The 21,351-nt window shown below is 46.8% G+C and overlaps 1 protein-coding gene across 4 annotated transcripts in view; it reads right to left on the minus strand.

Annotated features, from left to right (window-relative positions):
* Positions 1–10,384: 10,384 nt before the first annotated feature.
* The window catches only part of Commd1 (copper metabolism domain containing 1), a 97,876-nt gene continuing 86,909 nt past the window's right edge, over positions 10,385–21,351 (minus strand). For 3 of the 4 annotated variants that reach the window (XM_087582673.1, XM_087582672.1, XM_087582671.1), the window contains one exon: positions 10,388–10,677. In XM_087582673.1, coding sequence (XP_087438799.1) covers positions 10,570–10,677 — 108 coding nt within the window. In that variant the 3' untranslated portion in view covers positions 10,388–10,569. 4 annotated transcript variants of the gene reach the window in all.

The following is a 21,351-nucleotide window of genomic DNA, read 5'->3' on the forward strand; positions in this document are numbered from 1 at the left end:
AGGAGGAGGAGGAGGAGGAGGAGGTGGTGGCTGCAATAGTTATATAGCATGGAGGACCTGAGTTTGGTTCTGAACAACTGCATAAAAAGTTGAGTATACCCATGTATAGCTGGAGGGTAGAAACAAGAAGGTCAGTGGAGTTTGCTCACCACCAGCCCAGCTCTAGGTTCACTGAGAAACCCTGTCTGGGAGAAATAAGCTTTAGGGAGAAGAGTAATAGACCAGAGCAGTCCGAGTCTGTGTTCTATGTATACATGCACAGGTGTGCACATGTACACACATGGACTCATATATCACACACACACACACACACACACATACACACACACAATAAATTATAAAGATTTATTAATTACGTGTAAGTTTCATATTTAATCATCTGGTCATGCGCCACCTTGTAATTTATTCTGATACTTCTGTCCCGGGCTTGTAAATAGTGTCAGTTGGCACCCTTATCTTACAGGAAACAGATGAGGGCGGTTCCTTTGCACAAAAGCTAGCTTGGAGTTTCATACATCTGTGATGCAGTCAGGGACAACAATGGCACCTCCATATGAGCGGGAATCAGTTAAACTCTGAGGAAACGGCTATTTCTCAAATTCGGGGGTTGACTAGAGTCAGCTTAAGCTAACGGTTAGTTCTGTTTAGATTCACGTTTCTGTTGCAAAACCCCATCTAAAACTTCTCGTCTGTAGTGGTGGGCAGCTAAGACTTAAGGTAGCACCCATCCTGCCTTAAGGCACAGCATCCCTTGGGAGGGGTCCGATTGTTCCTCAGCTAACCCTGGGTCCCTTCTCACTAGTCCAGATATTAACTATGCATGCCACAAGAGATTTTCTCTCTGTCAACATTCGTGTTCCATTAACTTCTATTTATATTCCATTCTCCATCTTCCAGCCCGTTCTAAAGAAAGAACTCAAGGATGAACAGCTTGACATGATGTCAGCTGTTTAAGACTGTAGGTGCTCACACCAAGCCTCTGAGACAGTTTTTAAAAGGCGGCTGCGATTTTAAGAGACATTAGAGAAAGGGAAGGCTACAGTGACGGAATTTGGTCCTTGGCTGATAAAACTGGTATGAACCAGAGCTTCCAAGATCAGTCAGACCTGTAAGAGTAGGGTCCTACAAGCCTTCATTCACCTCCATACGGAACTACCAAAGCCTTGCAAGACAGGGCTTTCTGACTTGATTCTGGAGGCTAACTGCCTGGGATTCTAATAGATAGGTGTTTCGATGACTATTATCGAAGCGGGGATGATTCCACGAACCCTGGTTCTGGCTACAGTCATTTTTATTTTATCTCCCAGGTCCTAATCTCCAGATGGTTTTAGAATTTCTGATGTAGAAAACCTAGTAGGCTCTCTGAGACCTCCTGCTACTGTTCTTGGCCTGTTCCTCATTGGGAATGAGTGCCCCTTACAAAACAACTGTTCTAGAAAATACACAAAGAGGATAATTAGCAGTTATCCAGAAGGGAGTGGATCCCTTATGTTGTCTGGAGAAAGCCGCAGGCTGCCTTTCAAAAAGGCTCTAGCAGTGTTCTTCCAAGCCCTACAACTACACACTTTGCTTCCAAAAAATGAAGAATCACATTTTCTGGATTCTTCTTGCTATCCGTGTATGTTTGGCTGACAGGTCATTTAACTGTTTTTTTTGTTTTGTTTTTTTAGTATGCATCTATACTATGCATTTATAGAATTTTATAGAATAATATAGTTTATGATGGCTTATGCTTAAATATCAGTAATTATAAGATATACCTTATCCAAAACATTTTTATTCAGAAATATGTAATATGAGATATGGATACCATCTTCACAAACCACTTTTCTTTCCTAAAAAATGTATTTTAGAATGCATTTTCGATATGCATTAACAGCAGTTTTCCTGACGACCCAGAGTTTGGAGAACTAATTTTTTAAACCCCACACCGCTTACATGGTTCTTACTTGCAATGGCGTGACTCAGCAAAACAATATGCAGGTGTGAACGGTTCTTTCTTGCTTCCGCAGATCTTCATGGCTTGCGAGTCAGCACTAGTGAGGCAGCTATGGTCCTGTCTCAGCCTGGCTTCGAGCAACATTCTTACCCTTCTTTCACAGCAGGACACATTGTCCAAATTCTCGACCAGGAGGGAGTGCCTAGGAAGAGAAGGTGCCTGCATAGCTTTCTCTTCCAAACCACTCCCTTTATCTGGATGTACTCCATGATTTCAGGATGTTTTCTGGGGGGGCTCTTGGGGGCTTCATCTAAAGTCTTCTGGACGTTGTTTCCAAAAAGCCAGTGCTTTTAGATGGGCTGTCAGAAGCTTTGAAAACATCTCTAAGTTGATTTAGAAGGAAGAATTTCCAGAAGACCTGGGGTAGACTCATGAGAGCTGGAGTGCTATTACCACAGGCAAGAGAACAAACAGCATTTCAGAAGCATAACGCAAAGGAAACTAAGATTTCATTAGGATCACATGACAAAAACATTCGACAAGGACTAAAGCCTTCTGCTGCAATATCCTTGCCATGTGGTAACTGCCTGCACTGGTGGTCCTAGATATGCCCCCTAAAGGCTGTGGGTTGAAGGTTTGATCTTCTGCCTGTGGTGCTGATGGGAGACAGTACTGTTAGGAAGTGGCAGAAGGAATTTAGGTCAGCAGGGACACACCCTTGAAGGAGCCAGGAAGTCTGTTTCTTTCCAATCTCTCAGAGCTTCCTACCTGCAGGAGGTGTGTAATTTGGATTCACTGCTTTGCCTCTCCTTGGGGTCCAAAACAAGGGAACCGAGTAACCATGGCCTGAACCCTCCAAAACGGTGAGCCAAGATGAACCTTTCTCCTGAACTAGTGATGCCTCAAGCATTTTGCCTCAATAAAGGAAAGACCATTAAGATACTCCTACTAGAACAGTAGTCGTCATAATAGTCCCTTTCTTTCTCTGAATATACATGCACATTTGTAAGTTTTTGAGTGCATCTATGGTCTAGTATGTGTGCACATACATGTGGAGGCCAGAAGTTGATGTTGGGTGTCTTTCTCGTGTGTGTGTGTGTGTGTGTGTGTGTGTGTGTGTGTGTGTGTGTGTATGCACTGTGAGAAAGGCACTTGCTGCCATGTGTGACAGTCTGAGTTCAAACCCTAGAATCCACAGTATGGAAGGAGAGAACTAAATTTCCTTGTTTTCTGCCCTCTACAGGTATTCTGTAGCATGTGCTTTAACACACACACACACACACAGAATATGAATGTAATTTTTTTTTTTTTTTTGGTTCTTTTTTTCGGAGCTGGGGACCGAACCCAGGGCCTTGCGCTTCCTAGGTAAGCGCTCTACCACTGAGCTAAATCCCCAGCCCCATGAATGTAATTTTTAAAAAGTGGTGTATCCTTACTTAGATCAACCCCAACCTCTAGATTTACACCACACCTATCCGACTACATCAGTCAGCCCCAGAAGAATCTCACTAGGTTCAGGTTAAATCTTGTCCAGGTAGACAGGTTCAACTTCACTGAAGCTTTGAACCCACACCGGTGAGCTCCGCCTGCACGACTGGAATGCTCCCCTCATTTTCTGAGGGGAGATATCAAGCACATTATATGACACACCACGTGTCATGTGTGGATTACTAACAGCTCTCCCACAAACAAACAGCAGACAGCTGTTGGAAAGAATGCCAAAGTGTCAATTCTATTGACTCTGAGGTGACCCCGCCCCACCTCCTCGCACTCTAAATGAGTGCTTTACCAAAGAGCTGTGTGTGAAGGACCCTAGGGGGCTTTCGCCAGCCTTATACCCATCCACCTCAGGTCAAGGCTAGGCCACGTTCCATTCTTCACCCACAGGAACACTCTTGAGTAGAAAGTTCTCAGAATGTATTGACTGATGCTTGCTAGCCAATAGATTCAAAGGTCAATATGCTTAGTCGAAGTTTAAACTGTAACCTTGTTGGTGTAACCTGTACCCCCTAAAAAAAATATAAAAACTGCTTGTTATAGCCATTCAGGGTCGCCTTCTAATCACTCTCCTCGAGGGACTGATTGAGGGTTGACCCCGATGCGCCAGAAAATAAAGCTCTTGTGTTTGCATCGAACTCTGTTCTCATGGCTCACTTGGGGGGTCTCCCGGTAGTTAAGACTCACTTCGAGTCTTACATTTGATGCATTGGCCAGGAAGCAAGACCCCTTATGAGGTGGCTAGGAATGGTGGTCGGTCTGAGGAACATCTTGAGCTTGATGGCAGGTACCATGGTTGTCAGTATCTGTGCTGTCTGTAGCCATGCTGTCCGTCTTGCTTTCAGCTTGCTTGAGAGCATTGTGAGGCTTAGATAGCCTCTGGTCTGGTGCAGTCAATTGCAACAGGCAGACAGCAGATGTGCCTTAACGTTGTGACCTCTGGGAATCTGGAGGGCTCTTCAGGTCCCATGGAGGGAGTCGGGAGGACTCTGCTTCTTTTGGAACCTGTTAGATTCAATACTGGTGGGAGCTGGTTGAGTCACCCCATTACCTGGTTTCTGTTGTCTTCCTCTGTGTTCTTGGACTTAGACGTCAACTGACTGCTATCTTTGGACATGGGACAGACTGAATCTACCCAGTTAAACATCCTAGTGAACCACTGGAGGGAAGTTGGGGAAAGAGGAAAAAACTTGTCAGTAGTAGTAAAGAAGGGCAGGTTAGTTACTCTCTGCTCCTCCGAATGGCCCACCTTTGGAGTAGGGTGGCCATCCATAGGGACCCTTGATTTGCAGGTGATCAAGGCAGTTAAGGAAAGAGTCTTTAGGCCAGTATCCCTTGGGCACCCAGACCAAGTTCCCTATATAGTTACCTGGAACGGTCTAGTGGAAGACTCTCCCCAACTGCCTTGGATAAAAGACTTTTTGTCTCTGAGACTCAAGTAGGTCCTGGCTATGAAGGAGAAGAACCGTAGAGACCAATGAGCCTGTAAAGCACATCCGCCAGGACCTCCACAGTGGATCTGATAGTGATGGATCCTCCACCTCCTTATCCCCTTACCATGGCCCCAGTTCCCATGGCCCCTCCTCAATGATCTCCCTTGAGCCTCGTCCAGTGTCCCTATACCCGCCACCCGCTTCCTCCAGCCCCAGCAAGGGTGAGAGTAGAGAGGAACCCTGTGAACCAGGACTGGCTATGGGGACCTGAAGCAAAAGGGCCACTTCACCCGATACAACAGTGGTGGTTCTCCCCCTCCGAGCCTGCAGGCCCATAGATGAGGATGGCAATCAGGTTATGCAATATTGACATTTCTCTCCGGCCCAACACCACCCTTTTCAGGTAACCCCAAGGGGCTGACTAATCTCTTTGACTATTTCATTTACTCAACATCCCACCTGGGGTGATATCCAACAATTCACATGCTCTTTATGACCAAAGAGCAAGAGAGGATAATTTAGGAAGAATGTTCCCTCAGACACGGGGGCACCATCGATTGACCAGGCTGTCATGGACAGTGGATTTTCCCCTGACTAGACCTGACTGGGACTTTACTATGGCAGGAGGTAAGGAGTCTATCACCAGGCTCCATTGACAGGTCTCAAGGGGACTGCACAATGACCCACCAATTTGACCAAGGTACGTGAAGTTAATCAGGGACCAGATGAGTCACCTTCAGCCTTTCTAGAGTGGCTCGTGGCGGCATTCTGCCAATATACACACTATGACCCCAGCAGTGAGGAGCACAGAGCTACTGTGACTTTTATAGACCAGGTCAGTAGAGATATCAGGAAAAAGCTTCAGAGGCTAGAGGGACTACAGGATAAGTTGTTGAGGGATTTAGTGCAGGTTGCTGAGAAAGTCTACTATAACAGGGAGACAGAGGAGGAGAAGGGGCAGAGAAAGAGAAAGGAAGATGAAAGGGAGATGAAAAAGAAAAGCAACAGGAAAGGAATTTGCAGAGAACCTTGGCTACAGCAGTTAGGGAAAGCAGAGAACAGAGACTCCAACTGAAGAGAGAGAGAGAGAGAGAGAGAGAGAGAGAGAGAGAGAGAGAGAGAGAGAGAACCTTCAAAAAGGAGCAGTGCCCATTTTGCAAGCAGAGGGGTCACTGGGCCTGAGAGTGCCTCAACGAATGGAAGCCGGGGTGGGAAATCCCAGGCCATGGGAAAAGCACCCCCAAATGGTGAAGGTGTTAGCCCTGGGGAGGAAGACAGCGTTTCCTCTCTCTCCTAGGGAGGACGGGGTTCAGACCCCCTCCTGGAGCCCAGGGTAACCTTGAAAGTGGAGGGGAAACCCAACCAATCCTTGGTGGATACTGGGCCCTAACACTCGGTCTTCCTCCAAGCTGATAGGTCAGTCTTCAGCAAATAATAATAATAATAATAATAATAATAATAATAATAATAATAATAATAAATTTAAAAAATGTGGGTCCAAGGGGCCACTGGGACTAAACAATATTCATGGACTACCCGAAGAATTGTGAACCTGGGCATGGGCCGGGTGTCATGGTCATCCCTGACTGCCCCTATCCCTTTCTCAGGAGATATTTGCTCTCCAAGATGGGGGCTCAGATCCACTTCCTTCCCAAGGGCCCTCAATTGAGGGGGCCTGCTGAAGAACCTGTCCAGGTCCTTACTATTAGGCTGGAGGACAAATACAAACTGTTTGAGACCAATATCCAAAAGACAGAGGATATTGCTTGGTGCCTGGAAATGTTTCCTCTTGCTTGGGCTGAAACAGCTGGGTTAGGTCATGTGCGTCTGGAGGCTGTGTATGTGGAGCTTCAGACCCAGGCTGATCTTGTCTTGGTGTGCCAGTACAGTATCAGGAGAGGCACGAGAAGGAATTAAGCCACATATCTCCCGGCTCCTCCAGCTTGGGGTGTTGCTTAGTGCTGTTCGGCCTGAAACACACTGCTCCTGCCAGTTAAGAAGCCAGGCACTAACAATTATCACCCAGTCCAGGACTTAAGAGAGGTAAACCATGGTAGAGTGGCTCACATCCACCCTACTGTGTCTAACCCCTACACTCTGTTGAGTTCTTTGCCACCTTCCAGAATTTAGTACACAGTCTTAGACTTGAAAGATGCTTTCTTCTGCTTGAACTTGGCACCCCAAAGTCAAGAATGCTTCACCTTTGAATGGAAAGACCCAGAGGATGGGACCACCGGTTGGATGACATGGAATAGATTCTCCACCAGTTGGGCTCAATCCAGCCACCTTGCTGCCCAATTCCAACCTGGAGCCACTACAGCACAAGTGCCAAATACTGGCTGAAGCCCATGGGTAGAGGAAAGACCTCTCTGACAGGCGCCTGCCGGGAGCCGAGGCTCCCTAGTTTACAGACAAGAACGGTTTTCTCCATGAAGGTCAGAGATGAGCAGGTGCTGCCGTGGTGGATGGCACAAATGTCATCTAGGCGGAACCTCTATTCCCCAGCACGTTGGCATAGAAAGCAGAGCTAAATGCTCTCACCAAAGCCTTGGAACAAGAAAATTAACATCTACACATATAGCAGGTATGTCTTTGCCATAGCCCACGTACACAGAGCTATATACCAAGAGAGGGGACTGCTCGTATAAAAAGAAATAAAAAAAAAAAAAAAAAAAAACCCAACAGGAAATCTTGGATATTTTGGATGCCCTGATGAAGCCAGTAACTGTATTAATTCATTGCCCAGGACATCAGATGGGAAGAAACTCAGTGGCCAGGGGCAATAACCAGGCAGATCGAGTGGCTTGAGAAGTGGCTATGCAAGGGCCTACCCGGATATGGGCCTGCAAGAGACACCTGCTGGGAAATGGGATTGGATTAAGGGATGGCCTCACTTAGAATATACACAGCAGAAGAAAGGACTCAGATTGCTAGCCACCCCACGAGGTGGGAGGACAATGGTGGCACTCAAGAGGGGAAAACTATACCCCCCCAGACAACAAGCAAAAGACTCACTTGGCCACATGCACACAAATGGACTCATTTAGGAGATAAGAAGCTCATCCAAGCAGTCAAGGTTTATGTCATAGACCTTAGGTTTTTAGCCAGAGACAGTAGAACAGTGTAAGGTATGTCAGGAAGTGAGTGCTTATGCAGCCAAGAGCAAACAGGGCAAGAGACCCAGGGGAGTGTGGCCTGGGGTTTATAGGGAGGTCGATTTCACAGAAGTCAATTCAGGAAAATATGGTTACAAATACCTCCTAGTGTTTGTAGATAATTTCTCTGGATGGGTTGAGGCTTTCCTTACCAAGCAGGAAACGGCTACCATGGTAGCCAAGAAGATATTAGAAGAAATCTTCCCAAGGTCTGGAGTGCCCAAGGTAATTGGTTCAGACAACAGTCTTGCTTTTATTTCTAAGGTAAGTCAGGGATTAACAAAGATGTTGGGGACTAATTGGAAGCTCCATTGTGCATACCATGCCCAGAGCTCAGGGCAGGTAGAGAGAATGAATAGAACCCTAAAATAGACCTTAACTAAATTGACCATGGAGACTGGCGCTGACTGGGTGGTGCCCCTTCCCCTGGCCCTGTTCCAAGCCTGGAACACCCCCTACCATTTTAACCTGATCCCTTTCAAGATCCTGTTTGGTTCCCCAACTCCCTTGGTGTCCACTGGGCCCTCCCTGGAGGTTTCCCAACTCACTGATAGGAACCTCTTCTTGAGGCTCTAAGCCCTTCTTCAGTCAATACAACGTGAGATTTGTCCCAGACTGTCTGCCTTATGCTCCAGGAACACCAGAGACCCCCTTACCATTTCCAGACTGATGGCTGGGTCTACATTGGAGTCCTCAGGCACAGTTGCTGGAACCCTGGTGGAAGGGACCCTTCCTGGTACTGTTAACTGCTCCCACAGTCCTCAAGGTGGACAGTACTGCTGCCTGTGTGCCTGTGTCCCATGTGAAACCTGCAGATGCTGCCCCACTCCCTAGAGACCCCCACTGCCCCCAGGTGCCCGTCCATCAAACCTGAACTGTGGTTTCCACTGGAACTGGAGATGATATTGCCTCCCTGATGGCCTCCAAACCCCTCAACTCCTGGTGGCCCAACCTCTCTTTTGACCTGTGCCAGCTGGTGGCAGGACTTGACTGGTGGGACATCCCCACCCATGACGGGAGCACTGGCGGAAGCAAACTGCCCATATGGAAGAAAGAAGGCTCTGGGCTGGGATGGGGCAGTAGGATGTGCATTTCCTGCATGGAGGTATGACCTTTGGGAGACCCCCATTTATGTTTGCCCTGAGTGGAAGAAGCAGGGCACAAGTTCACAGATGCAGGGATCGAGACCAGTTTTATGGAGTTGTCTGGGGATTCGAGACTACAAGACACACCTACTGGAACCCCTCCTCCTCTTGGGACTTGATCACAGTAAATGGGCCCTAGCAGGGGGACCAAGGGACCAAGGGACACCCCCTGCACAAACGCCACCTATATATAATCAGATTCACTCAGAAAGGCAAAGAACCAATGGGATGACTAAAGAGAAAAACTTGGAGACTCAGGTTGTACAAATTGGGGTCTGATGATGGCCAAGGTGAACTCCTCCCCTCGACTAACCACCCTCAGATCCACCTTGTTAGGACCCCTAATTGCTCTCCTGCTGTTGTTGACCTTTGGACCCTGTGTATTGAGCAAGCTTAGAGCCTTCATAAAAGAGAGAATACGTGCAGTACAGCTGACGGTCCTGCGCCAACAATGAGACCCTGAAGACAGGACCTGAAGAATATGAATTAGTCGCCAGAGACCCCTGAGTGTAGCTCCAAGATTGGAACTTGTACAAGAAAAAGGGGGAATGAAGGGCCCTAGGGGCTTTCGCCAGCCTCATACCCACCTGCCTCGGGGCAAAGCTATGCCAGGTTCCATTCTCCACCCATAGGAACGTTCTTGTAGAAAATTCTCAGAATGTACTGACTGAGGCTTGATTTAAAGATTAATATGCTTAGCCAATAAGTTTGAACTGTAACCTTGCTGATGTAACCTGTGCCCCTAAGAAGTATTAAAAACTGCTTGTTATAAGCCATCCGGGGTCGTGTTCTAGTCACTCGCCATGAGGGGCTGCTTGAGGGTCGACCCTGATGCACCAGAAAATAAAGCTCTTGGTTTGCATCAGATTCTGTTCTTGTGTCTCACTTGGGGAGGGGGTCTCCAGGTAGTTCAGACTCACTTCGAGTCTTACATTTGTCCTCCAGCCTCCTGTTTAATTTTGCTTTTTGTTTGTTTGTTTTATTCAAGACAACGTTTCTTTGTGTAGCTCTGGCTGAAGTGGAACTCACAGAGCCCTGCCTGCCTCTGCCTCCCCAGGGCTGGGCTGTGTAAAGCCATGTGCCGCCGCCACCACCCGGCACACTTCAGTGTGTTTTTATACGTGTCCCTCACAGTCTTTGTGCGAGCTAAAATATGGAGACCTCTCCAATGGAACAGATGTGAAAGTAAAAGAACTGAGCAAGCAGAGACAGGCAGTATTTGAATTTGAGGGTTTTCCTCTTTTTTACCCACTTTTTAAAATATATTTTTATTTATTCTTGAGGACTTTCATACATGCATACAATGTTTTTTTGTAACACCAATGGGCAAGCAGGACTTTAAAAAGGTCAGTGGAGAAAGTCTGTGAGCACTTTCACTTCAACGCTCCTCCCTCCCTCAGTTAGGCTGCCTGCATCAGCCCGCTGATACTCTCTTCCACCTCTGACAGCTTCTTCAAGATCTGCTTGACCTTAGCTTCATCAAACTCCAGACACAGAAACTCAGATTCCTGTAAAACACAAAAGGAAGTCTCAGAAGAAAACCGGTAAGAGAACTGTAGTGGTTTGAATGAAAATGGCCTCACAGGCACAGCCCTTTGCATACATTTGCATGCTGTAGGGAAGGGTTAGGAGTGGCCTTGTTGGAAGAGGTATGGGGGGAGCCTCAGGAAAGGGCTCCCCCTCCCCCTCCCTCTCTCCCCCTCCCTCTTCCTCTTCCTCCCTCCCTCTCTCCCCCTTCCCCTCTCCCCCCTCCTCTCCCTCTCCCTCACCCCCCCCCCGCCCCCCTTCTGCAGATGAGGATGTAAAGCCCTCAGCTACTTCACCAAGCCTGCCTGCTTCCTGGCTTGATGATTATGGACTAAACATCTAAAAGTGTAATTAAGCCCCCAAATTAAATGCTTTCTTTTATAAGTTGCCTTGGTAATGGTGTCTCCTCACAGTCACAGATAGTGACTAAGACTCTAGCTGAAGCTCTTCATCTGGCATGAGCACTCTGCAGAGGCTCAGGGCCCAGCACGGCACGGCAGACTCCAGGTCTTTTAAGCCTATGTGAAGTCTTACCGCACAGCATATCCAGAGTGTCCACAATGAGACACAAGTGTAAACACAGACGGAAGCCCTTGTTCCCATGGAGAGGCTCTTCTGTCTGGCAACTCAAGTGACAGGGCACAGTTTAAGGTAGGTACTTAGTACTGCTGCTTTGTGGACAAGAACTCTAAGGGCAGGAAAGGTTAACTTCATCTAAAAATGTTTTAAATGACACAAGTCAGATACTGAATTCCCAGCTCCGGCTGACTTCAAAGCCTGAGCTGTCTCCGCCTTATATAATAATGAAAGAATTGTGGTTTGTTCTGAATTAGCCAGGGCCAACTGCAACTCTGGCTGAAAAGGAATTGTGATAGGTTCACTGGGAAGTCTTAGCTAGACAGCTAAAACGGATGGCCAGATTTCGAAATCGTAACGGATATTCTCAGGTCCTTCTCCACGAGATAAGACTTCCCTCACAAGAGCTCCCTCCAATACAGTCCCTCAGTCACTCAGGATTGGTGGCAATCTAGATAGTATTAAAAAAAAAAAGGTCTTTGACGTGTGTGGTGGAAATCTCGCATGGCCCAGGTAACCCTAACTCTTCATGGTTTTGAACGAGAGGGGCAGATTACAGGTATCCAAGAGTATCAGTCTTTCCTACCTCATGGACAGTAACTTTAGACTAGTATACATGATTGCAGATTATACAGTCCAACTGTCTTGCTTTCTAGAATATGAAATTGAGGTTCTAGATATATCAAGGGACATGCCTAATGGCCTTGTCCGTTCCGGGCACAACCACAGGGTTAATACTCTTATCTGTACATTTTTCTCTCTAAACTTAATTAAAAGGGATCAAAGTATCCTACCCCACGAGTCTACTCTGGCAAACAGATTGTTCTGAATTGAAGGTGACTGAGATCATCGGATCCCTTCTTGGAGCTCCTTCCATCTAATTGAAACCTTCTGAGAAACAAGGACGGTGGGAGAAGACAAAGGCTAGTGTAAGGCTCACTGATTAACAGTGTCTAGCACCGTTCTTCCTGTCACCAGCTGCCCCTGGGAACCTCATTTATTAGCCTTTTAGTAACTTTCCAAGTCTGTGAGTTTTCAGGGGTTTGTTTTGTTTTGTTTTGGGGGCTACATGTGGAAGCCAGAGGTCAACCTCTCCTGTTGGTCCTCAGACATTCACCTTGGCTTTTGAGACATTAATCTCTTAGTGGCCAGAGCTCACTGAGAGCATGGTGGGCCATCTGTCTCTCCAGCCCTGTGATCACAAGCTCATGCCACACACTTGGCTTTCTCAATTCCTCAGGTAGGTCCTTCCCATTGAACTCAAGTCTTCCCAGTCTTCTACTACTGGCTAAACCATCCCCTAAGCTTGTAACTGTGACCTTTTTTTCAGACAGGGCTTCACTGTAAGGCTCTGGCTCACCTAGAACGTGTCATATAGACTAGGCTAGCCTCAGACTTACAAGAGATCTGAGTGCCTCTGCCTCCTGAATGATGGGGAGAGGTGTACATCACCACATCTGGTCTTCAAACGACTTTAACTGACAATGGAAACATTAAAAAGTTTATATTTATAGAATACCGTGGGATATTTTGAAACTTGTATTCACTGTGTAATGAATCAAGTCAAACATTTCTATCTCATCTTTAAGTGGTGAAAACACCAGTTCTTTCTTCTAGCCTTTGGAAATATGCAGTATATTGTCTATAGACATTCAATTGTGGGACATCTCACTCCTACCTGTAACTTGAGACCAATCATTAAACTCTCCATCACCTCCTTTCTTCCAGTCTCTCCAGCCTCTGGGTCACCGACACCCTGCTCTCACTTTCTGTGAAATCAACTGTTTGGGTGCTAAGGACTGAATCCAGGGCCTTGTGCGAGCCAAGCAGTACTACCACTGAGCTTCAGCGACAGTGAGATGGACGTGTGCGTGTGCACGTGCATGTGCACGTGTGTGTGTGTGTGCACGTGTGTGTGTGTGTGTGCACGTGTGTGTGTGTGTGTGTATGTTGCACATACCACGTCACATGTGTGGAGGACAGAGAGTAACCTCTCCCGTCAGTCCTCCTCCCCTTGTTTTAAATATGTTTTACATATTTGGGGTGGGGGACAGGGCACATGCTATATTGGGCCTTGAACTCAAGTCCCCAGGCATGGAGCCATCTCCACAGCCGGAGCATTAGCAGCTAACAGGGACTAAACTAGGGCCTTAGAGCCCATGACCTCCATCTTGTTTTGCGATGGTGTCTCTTTGCTATTTTCCTGACTGTGTAGGCCAGGCTGGCTGGCTTGAAAGCTTCCAGGGATTCTTCTGTGCTTTCCAGGGATGCTGGGGGTACAAATGCTCATGTTACATGTCTGGCTTTTACGTGGGTTCTGGGGATTTGAACTCGAGTCCTCATACTTGCATAGCATGCACTTTTACTCACTGAACCATTTCCCTAGCCTGAGATGAATGTTTTGGGTTTCGTTTCATTTTGAGACACAGGGTTTCTTCTCTGTGTAGCCCTGGCTGACCTGGAACTCACAGATCTGCCTGCCTGCCTCTGTCTCCTGAGCACGGGGGTCAGACGTGTGGGCCCCAGGCCTCACTGAGATGGACGTTTTCATAAAGCACTGAGTGACAGGCAGTGTCTTCTCCCAGTCCCGACTTGCTCTACCTAATTAGCATTGTGCACCCAGGCCTGGGGATGCCTCCCTCAGTGCTGGGCCTCTGCTCTTTTTCTCTTTACGGCTGCCTCACAGTCCACGGAGATGTGTATCTCCCTCAGCCACTCATCTGTCAAAAAGTCCTTAGGTTGCTTCCACACTTGGCTATGGTGACTAACCCTGCAGTAAACACGGGAGCACAGGCGTCTCGCTGACACACTGATGTCATTTCCTTTGGATCACATGGTAGAGCTGCTTACTTTTTTTTTAAAATGGGTACATCAGAAAGCGTTATTTTGAGGTACAGGATGGGCTTAAAATACAGAATTTGGAGGGAGCACAATTTAGTTAATAACAATGTCCAGTGATAAGAGGTCTAGGCTTATCCAGGGTCTGTTATTTGTGGACAGTATGATAATGTCAACAATCTCATACTTAATTCTTAGTTTCCTGAACATACTATGCAAACAAGAACTTCTAGTAGTTAAACCAAGAATAAGAAAACAAGCTCAGCAGTGGTAGAGCGCTTACCTAGGAAGCACAAGGCCCTGGGTTCGGTCCCCAGCTCCGAAAAAAAAAAGAACCAAAAAAAAAAAAAAAAAAAAGAAAACAAGCTCAGAACACTCACATGCACGCACACACAGTGACTGGCCAGTCTACCACAGTCTTCCTGACCTTTACTTTGAAACGTTATTTACTGTGAGTCCTGTCAGAATAAAAGCTGCCAGGAAAAAGATTAGAAAAAGGCACAGAAGGGTTCTCTAGCCCCACGCTTACATCTTGTTAAGCCTTGCGTGCATGCTGTGTCCCTACGTCTAGACTCACATTCTTGCATGCCATTCTGAGAGAAAATGTGAGTCTGAGGGAAGGAGAGGGAGGTCAGACGGGTTCGCCAGCTCTGCCTGTGGCAAGCGTTTGGAGGCAGTGGGTAGAAGGTGGGCAGAGAGGAAATGGTATCTCTGTTTAAGGGTGTGCTCTGACATCAGCTGGTACTGGGCCTTTGTTCAATGATCAGCTCTCACACTGATGTGATATTTATAGACTGGAAACCCTTTCACATGCATGGTCTCACTTGATCCTTTAACAGTCCCTGGGAAGAGACAAAGTCAGAAGCAAGCTACTCTGAACAATTGTAGAATTAGCAGAATCTCCCCCTCTAACACAGAGCAGATGGTTTGAGCCAAATCTAGCAAGCTTTGTCAGAAAATACAATGGATTTTATGAGTTTGATATTATAATCCCAATGATAGAAAATTAGGATTCTGTTTACTTAAAGTTGTCCACAATTCTACAAACTGGAGTTTCAAAGTTCAGGTCCATATGAAAGACAGGCAAAGGCAGTCAGCAGCTCCTAACTGGGGGGGGAACTAAGATTCTCCCTCGGTCACCACCATTCAGTAATAGACACTGAAAGTTTTGGAACTGGAAGTAAGAGAACAGTGTGTGGGTATGGGATCCAGGACTCACTCTTGCTCCTGTGAGAAGGAAAAGCTACAGAGAAAAAGAGAGACCAGGAGAGAGGGCTAACTCAGCTGGCCGAGTGCTTGCCTAGGGGCACTAGGCCCCAGCTGTCACTGCCGGTGCCACATAAACGGGATGGCAACACACACCTGCAGTCCCAGCACTGAGGAAGCAGAGGCAGGAGGATCAGAAGTTCAAGGTCACCCTCCACTACACAGGAAACTCAAGGCTAGTCTAGGCTACACATCCTGTATTCTCACCACACCCTAAAAAGAGAGCAGTGGGGATGATTGTCAGAAAATGCTAATGAATTAGAAGCTCAGAGGAAGACAAATTCATGTTTAAACTATTAAAACATGGAAACAAGACTAAGCAACCAAATGCTGTAAACCTTACTTGTCCCGTTTCACAGCTGTCCTAAGGTTAACTGGGTTGCGGCTTCTGAGCCTGTAAATCAGGACGTTAACTAAGTCTAAGGTTTCTGAGCCTCCACAGTGACTCAGCTCCCGAGAAGTACCTGGGCCTCACACCTGCCTTATTTTTCCATGGCAGCTCTTACCCAGCAAGGTAAAAATTATATCAGGTACTGGCACACTGTTTCTGATTTGTCAAAGGAAGAAGCTAAGTACTTCATGCTGGCACGCATGGCCTCTCTGATAGATATACTCTGGCCATGGCCTTTGGGGCAGCCTGAAGTCAGCCTCATCTGGTACCCTACCCTGGGGCTGCCAGTCAGGAAGCACACATCCATCATCCAGTGAAATAATACAGAGGTGCAGCAGCTGGCTGTAACAGTGGCTAGGGCAGCGCAGGACAGGAGCCTGACAGGGCAGAAACAAACGAGGCTCCAGGATAGGGTTGCCAATGACCTGATAATGGAACTCAGGTCCTAATTCTGTTCTTGTCTGCCCATCACTACCAGTCCCTAGAAAGGGAAGAACCCCAATATAAGCATTTTCCTTATAATCAAATTGGGAAATAGTTCTAATACCCAACAACCCACAGAAAGACCAGGCGCGATGGGCTAGAGGGCATCCACCCTCCTCACCTGAGCGGGCGTGCACAGCCACCTCAATCCCTTGCCCTGCCATGAAGTTATCCAGTTCACGCTAGATCGTCCTCTGTGTCCTTTGTCTCTGCCTTTTAATCTAGGCTAACAGGATGCTGTCATGCCTGCCCAGCCTTCATGTGGGACAAGCCAATGCCCAGGCATTGGTATCGTTACCCTGTATGAGAGCCTCTGCCCTTTAAAAGAGGCTCTCTGCTCTTAATAGTGAGAAATAGTCATGTGAAAGCCTCCTGCAGCTAGACTGTCATCCATAACAACAGAAACAGACAAACAAAAACCTGTTCTCACTGAGGAGAGGCACCGACTACTGTGTCGTCGGCAACAGCAGAGGCCAAACAACAAACTCCTTTGTTTTTACAGATCTAATTCCCAAGAGCATGTGGAGCTTGTAATAGTCATTCTCCCTGCAAGGATCAGACATACTGTGTGCTCTCTTTTCCCACCATAATAGAGGTGTTTATTTAATTAGACCACCCACCGAATTAAAATACTAAGAAGTGGGAAAGGCCAGATTCAACCATAAGGACACTGGCAAGGTCTCAGGACTAAACAGTAAGACCTTCTTACCCTTGGGAACCTGTATTTCCATGTTTTCTGTTCTGAAAAGGAGCAAAATGTGGTGGTTTGAATAACACAGGTCCCCAACAGGTCCACAAGGTGTGGCCTTGTTGGAGGAAGTGTGTTTCGGTTCCCTTCCTGCTGCCTGCTGATCCCGAAGTAGAACTCTTAGCTCTTCTCCCTCACCATGTCTCCCTGAACACTGCCATGCTTCCCGTCAGGACAATAAGGGACTGCACCACTGAACTGTAAGCCAGCCCCAGTTAAATGCTTTCCGTTAGGAGAGTTGCCGTGGTCACGGTGTCTCTTCACAGCAGTAGAAACTCTAAGACAGAGTTTCTATTTACAATTTAATTCCCTCACTTCTGTCTTCTTACCACGTAGAGACATAACGGAAGTCTGCAGCCGCAGCCAGTTATTACAAGTTAGTAAGGGCGCACTCCCAGCGGCACGGCTCTGTAAGGCTCTGAGCTAAAGAGAATTGAGAGCAAAGGTACTACTGCGGGGCCATGCACTATGCCACCCCTAACTGACCGTAAGACCCAGCGTATGACATTCCTGCATGGCCTGTACCCGCCGGCCCTGGAAGATGATGCTTTTATGAGAACAGTTTATATTTACAAAGGAAATCTCTTTTTGTGAGAATGGAAAGACGACGATCAAATCACCACAGATCTCGGTTTAAATCTGCATAGTAAATCTAACATTTGCTCTATGTACTTTTCCTTGGCTGCTTTTACAAAGACCTTTTCCCACTTCCTCCTTTGCTTCTGAGAATAAAATGGGTTTTAGACCTTGTTAAGATCAGGCTGTGCCCTGCCCTAAGTTACTCCATAAAACTGACTTTTCTTTTAAGATTGTGCCTTGTTGTAAGAGACTCCATTTTATAAGCAGCGTTTTGAATTGATTCTGAATTCAAAAGCACCTTGATGAACAGGTATCCAGGACCACCCATAAGGCCCTGACATAAATAACTCATTCATAACAACACAGCACAAGGGATGCCACTCTATGAATTTACTGATGTAAACTGGGTCCACAGGAGAACATGGGCATACGAAATCCTATCAGGAAACAGGCCTGAGAACGTCTGGACACACCAGATCAAGGAAAGGGTGCAATTCCTCCCTTGGACCCCACAGAGAAGAGGACGAATACCACTGCAGTGCAGTGTTCCCAGAACGCAGTCCTGCCATCTGACCACCCCAGTGTGTGTCAAAGGACTGAGGACATGGCCTGCCTGAATGTTGTCTGTCTGTCCACCCACTTAACCTTTGCATCTAGCCAGCTCTGCGCTTTGTTTCTGAAGCTGCCAACATTTTTACTCAATTCCGACTCTTCAGCCTGACTCTGAAGTGGCAACCTCCTGCCTCTACCCAGCGCTCCAAGGGGTGGGGTTGTAAGCATGTGCACTCTGCCCGATTTTACACGGCGCTGAGGGGCCAGCCCACCATCTGGACATGCTAGGCAAGCATCCTACAGGCTGGGGTACAGTCCTGGCCCAGACATGGGCATTTTACAGATTGCTTTCTTTTCACATTTTTCTTAAGTTCTTTAAAAATGAGACTTTTATACACACGTATATGTGTGTGTGCTTGGTGCCCCTGGAGGCCAGAGGAGTTAACAAACGGTTGTTGCTTTCGTATGTGTACAGAACCCAGGTCCTCTGCAAGAGCAGACACAGAATTTAGCTCCTGATCCCTAGCCCCCTTCCTACTTCTTTTCAATCTGTTCTGTTACACAACTTCCTCCTCCTCCTCCTTCTAGTTAAAATAATGACCAGAGTAAGACTTCTGACCTTCAGTGGAGACATGGTATTCTAAACTCCACCCCTCCCAAAGTACAAGATCAATATTACAAGGCTAAATGTTACTGCCCTTTCCTGTAACTTAATCTAGGGCCTGTCGGCCGCCTGGACAGGAAACCAATGCCCACAATTTTTAAGAAGTAGTATCATGTCTTAAAAAGAAAAAGGAAAGAAAAGAAAGTAAATCAGGCCAATGGCGTCTTCGTCCAGTGCACATCTTCACCTCTGAGAGTATCCCAGGTTTTAGTCTGTCTTCTACACTGCACACTTTGTGTCTCTTCTGAATTCACGTGACAGAACACAAGGACTAAGGGGCCAAGAGGAGAGTCTAGAGCAGATCGGAAAGATCTCTGCAGAAGGGGGACAGCAGAGCCACGCTCACTCAGTACAATTCATGCTACGCTCGCAGCTCCCTCAGAACGGCTGTTGTTCTACAGACTCGAGGGCTGAGGAGGAAGAGGTCCTTCCATAAGGTGCCATGGGCCAGTCAACGGCTCAGCTCCACACAGCTAGGGCTGCTGCTTACACACTCTTTGAAGACCGATTATTCCTACAGCCCTAAGGAGAAAGCAGACCCCAGACAGGCCTCAACATTCGACCTGGGGCCGTCACTCTGGATGTTAGGACCAGAAAACCCCAAGTCAGCTGGGAAAGGGGACGCAATTTATCTCGATCTGCTCCAGACACTGGAGAGTCAGCTTTAAACAAGGCCGTCTCTGTCTTTTTCCCACTTTAATGGGGGGAAGAAAACAAGAAGACTTTAAAAGCAGTTTGAATGCACCACGTTCAGATTGTTCATCAACAGTAGAACACTTTTTTTTTATTTCATGAGGAAACTGTTAGCCCCCTCCCATGTAGTTTACTTAGGGAGTAAAGGAGGTTGACTGAATTACATTACAGCGAGAAGCTGACCCAGATACGAAATTCACATCACTGTCTATCCTCCAGAGTCAGCGTCCTTTGGTAACACACAAAAGCAAGATGACATCATTTGTTGGGAGATAATAAAGACCCAGTATAAAATTACACGACACAAGACAAGAAACCAGAGATCCGGGCTCTGCGTCCAGCTCTCCCTCTTAATCACACTCACGGGAACTCAGGGGTCACTTCAACTTTTTGGAGCCTGACATTCTTCATCTATCACATTTCAAAGGCTTTTTTTTTTTTTTTTTTTTAGAAAGTTTTAATGGTACAATAAAAGAACATGAAAATGTTTAAGACACCAACAAAGGTAACTGTGATACCCATAATCAAATGTTGACAAGAAGACTCAACGAGCAAATACAGGATAAGTCACCACATACATACCCCGTCTCCCAAAGCTTACCTTTTGGAGGAAATGAACCCCTTCAAAGAGCCCTTTTTAGTGATAACCCTCTACATTGCTGAGCCCAAACATCACTTTTTGACAAATATTTTATTGGGATTAAGGAGATTGTTCAGCCAGGAAAGTGCTCGATGCTCAAACATGAAGACCTTTGTTCCCCGGTAAAAGCCAGGCGTGGGGATGTGGGAAAGCCAGATGTGATGTCAACTTCTACTTACATATACACATGCATACACAATACATACATACATACATACACACACAACTTAAAAACAAAATGTTTCATCTGGGGGCTGAGGATTTAGCTCAGTGGTAGAGCGCTTACCTAGGAAGCGCAAGGCCCTGGGTTCGGTCCCCAGCTCCGAAAAAAAAAAAGAACCAAAAAAAAAAAAATGTTTCATCTGTTGTAAAACTATATGCTATGAAGTTTCGTACACGTGTGTGACATTCTGTCACGTGCATCCTCTCTCCCTCTCTCATTCCTCCAACCACTCCCTGGCTCCTCCCCCGACCAAGTCCTTATCCCACTTTGAAATCTTTTTTCAGTTTTTAAAATCTTTCATCTTAAAAATAAAATTCTTTATTGACATTCCATGCCACAATTAAAAATCCTTACTTTAGGAGTTACTCCTGATGATTTGTATCTGTGAGGGAGAAGTCAGTGGAAGGCCCCTTAACTGCTGAGATGCTGATTACCAAGCACGTAGATACTGTCTCTTCTTACAAGTCGGCCCCTGTCTTCTTGGAGGGCTCTACAGCCGCCATCTTTAATGCCTGTGGGTCAGGAGTGAGGGAGAAGGCAATGGCGCACTGAGGGAGGGAATGAGCAGACGTATTTAAAGGGATGGCCATGTTTCACTTCATCTGATAATTTATAGAAAAGTGAGCTTGATGAGGAATGAGAGGCAGGGAGATAGGGGTTTCTGCTGCTAGCTGTTTGCCATGACCACTTAGGGCGTATGAACACCACGGTCCATGGCCAATAACATCCCTTCCAGGTTGGACAGAAGGCAGCTGTCGTGCCACAGACCCCTTAGGGTTGTATGAGCACCAGTGTGCTGACAGTCTCTGGTTCGACTGTGTGGCTGATGGTCTGTGCCGCTCTTAACCACTTGGTCAGTGTCTGGTAACATCCTCTGATGGAGACAGAAGGTACTCGTCTTGCATAAACAAGTCTGGGCCTTCCTGGGATTTACAAACCCAGATCCATCGGCCTGAAGCCAGAAGAACGGAACACACACGGCTCCATATAAGGGAGTGGGTG

Source organism: Rattus norvegicus, chromosome 14, assembly GCF_021556685.1.
Source record: "Rattus norvegicus strain SHRSP/BbbUtx chromosome 14, alternate assembly SHRSP_T2T, whole genome shotgun sequence".
Taxonomy (NCBI): Eukaryota; Metazoa; Chordata; class Mammalia; order Rodentia; family Muridae; genus Rattus; species Rattus norvegicus.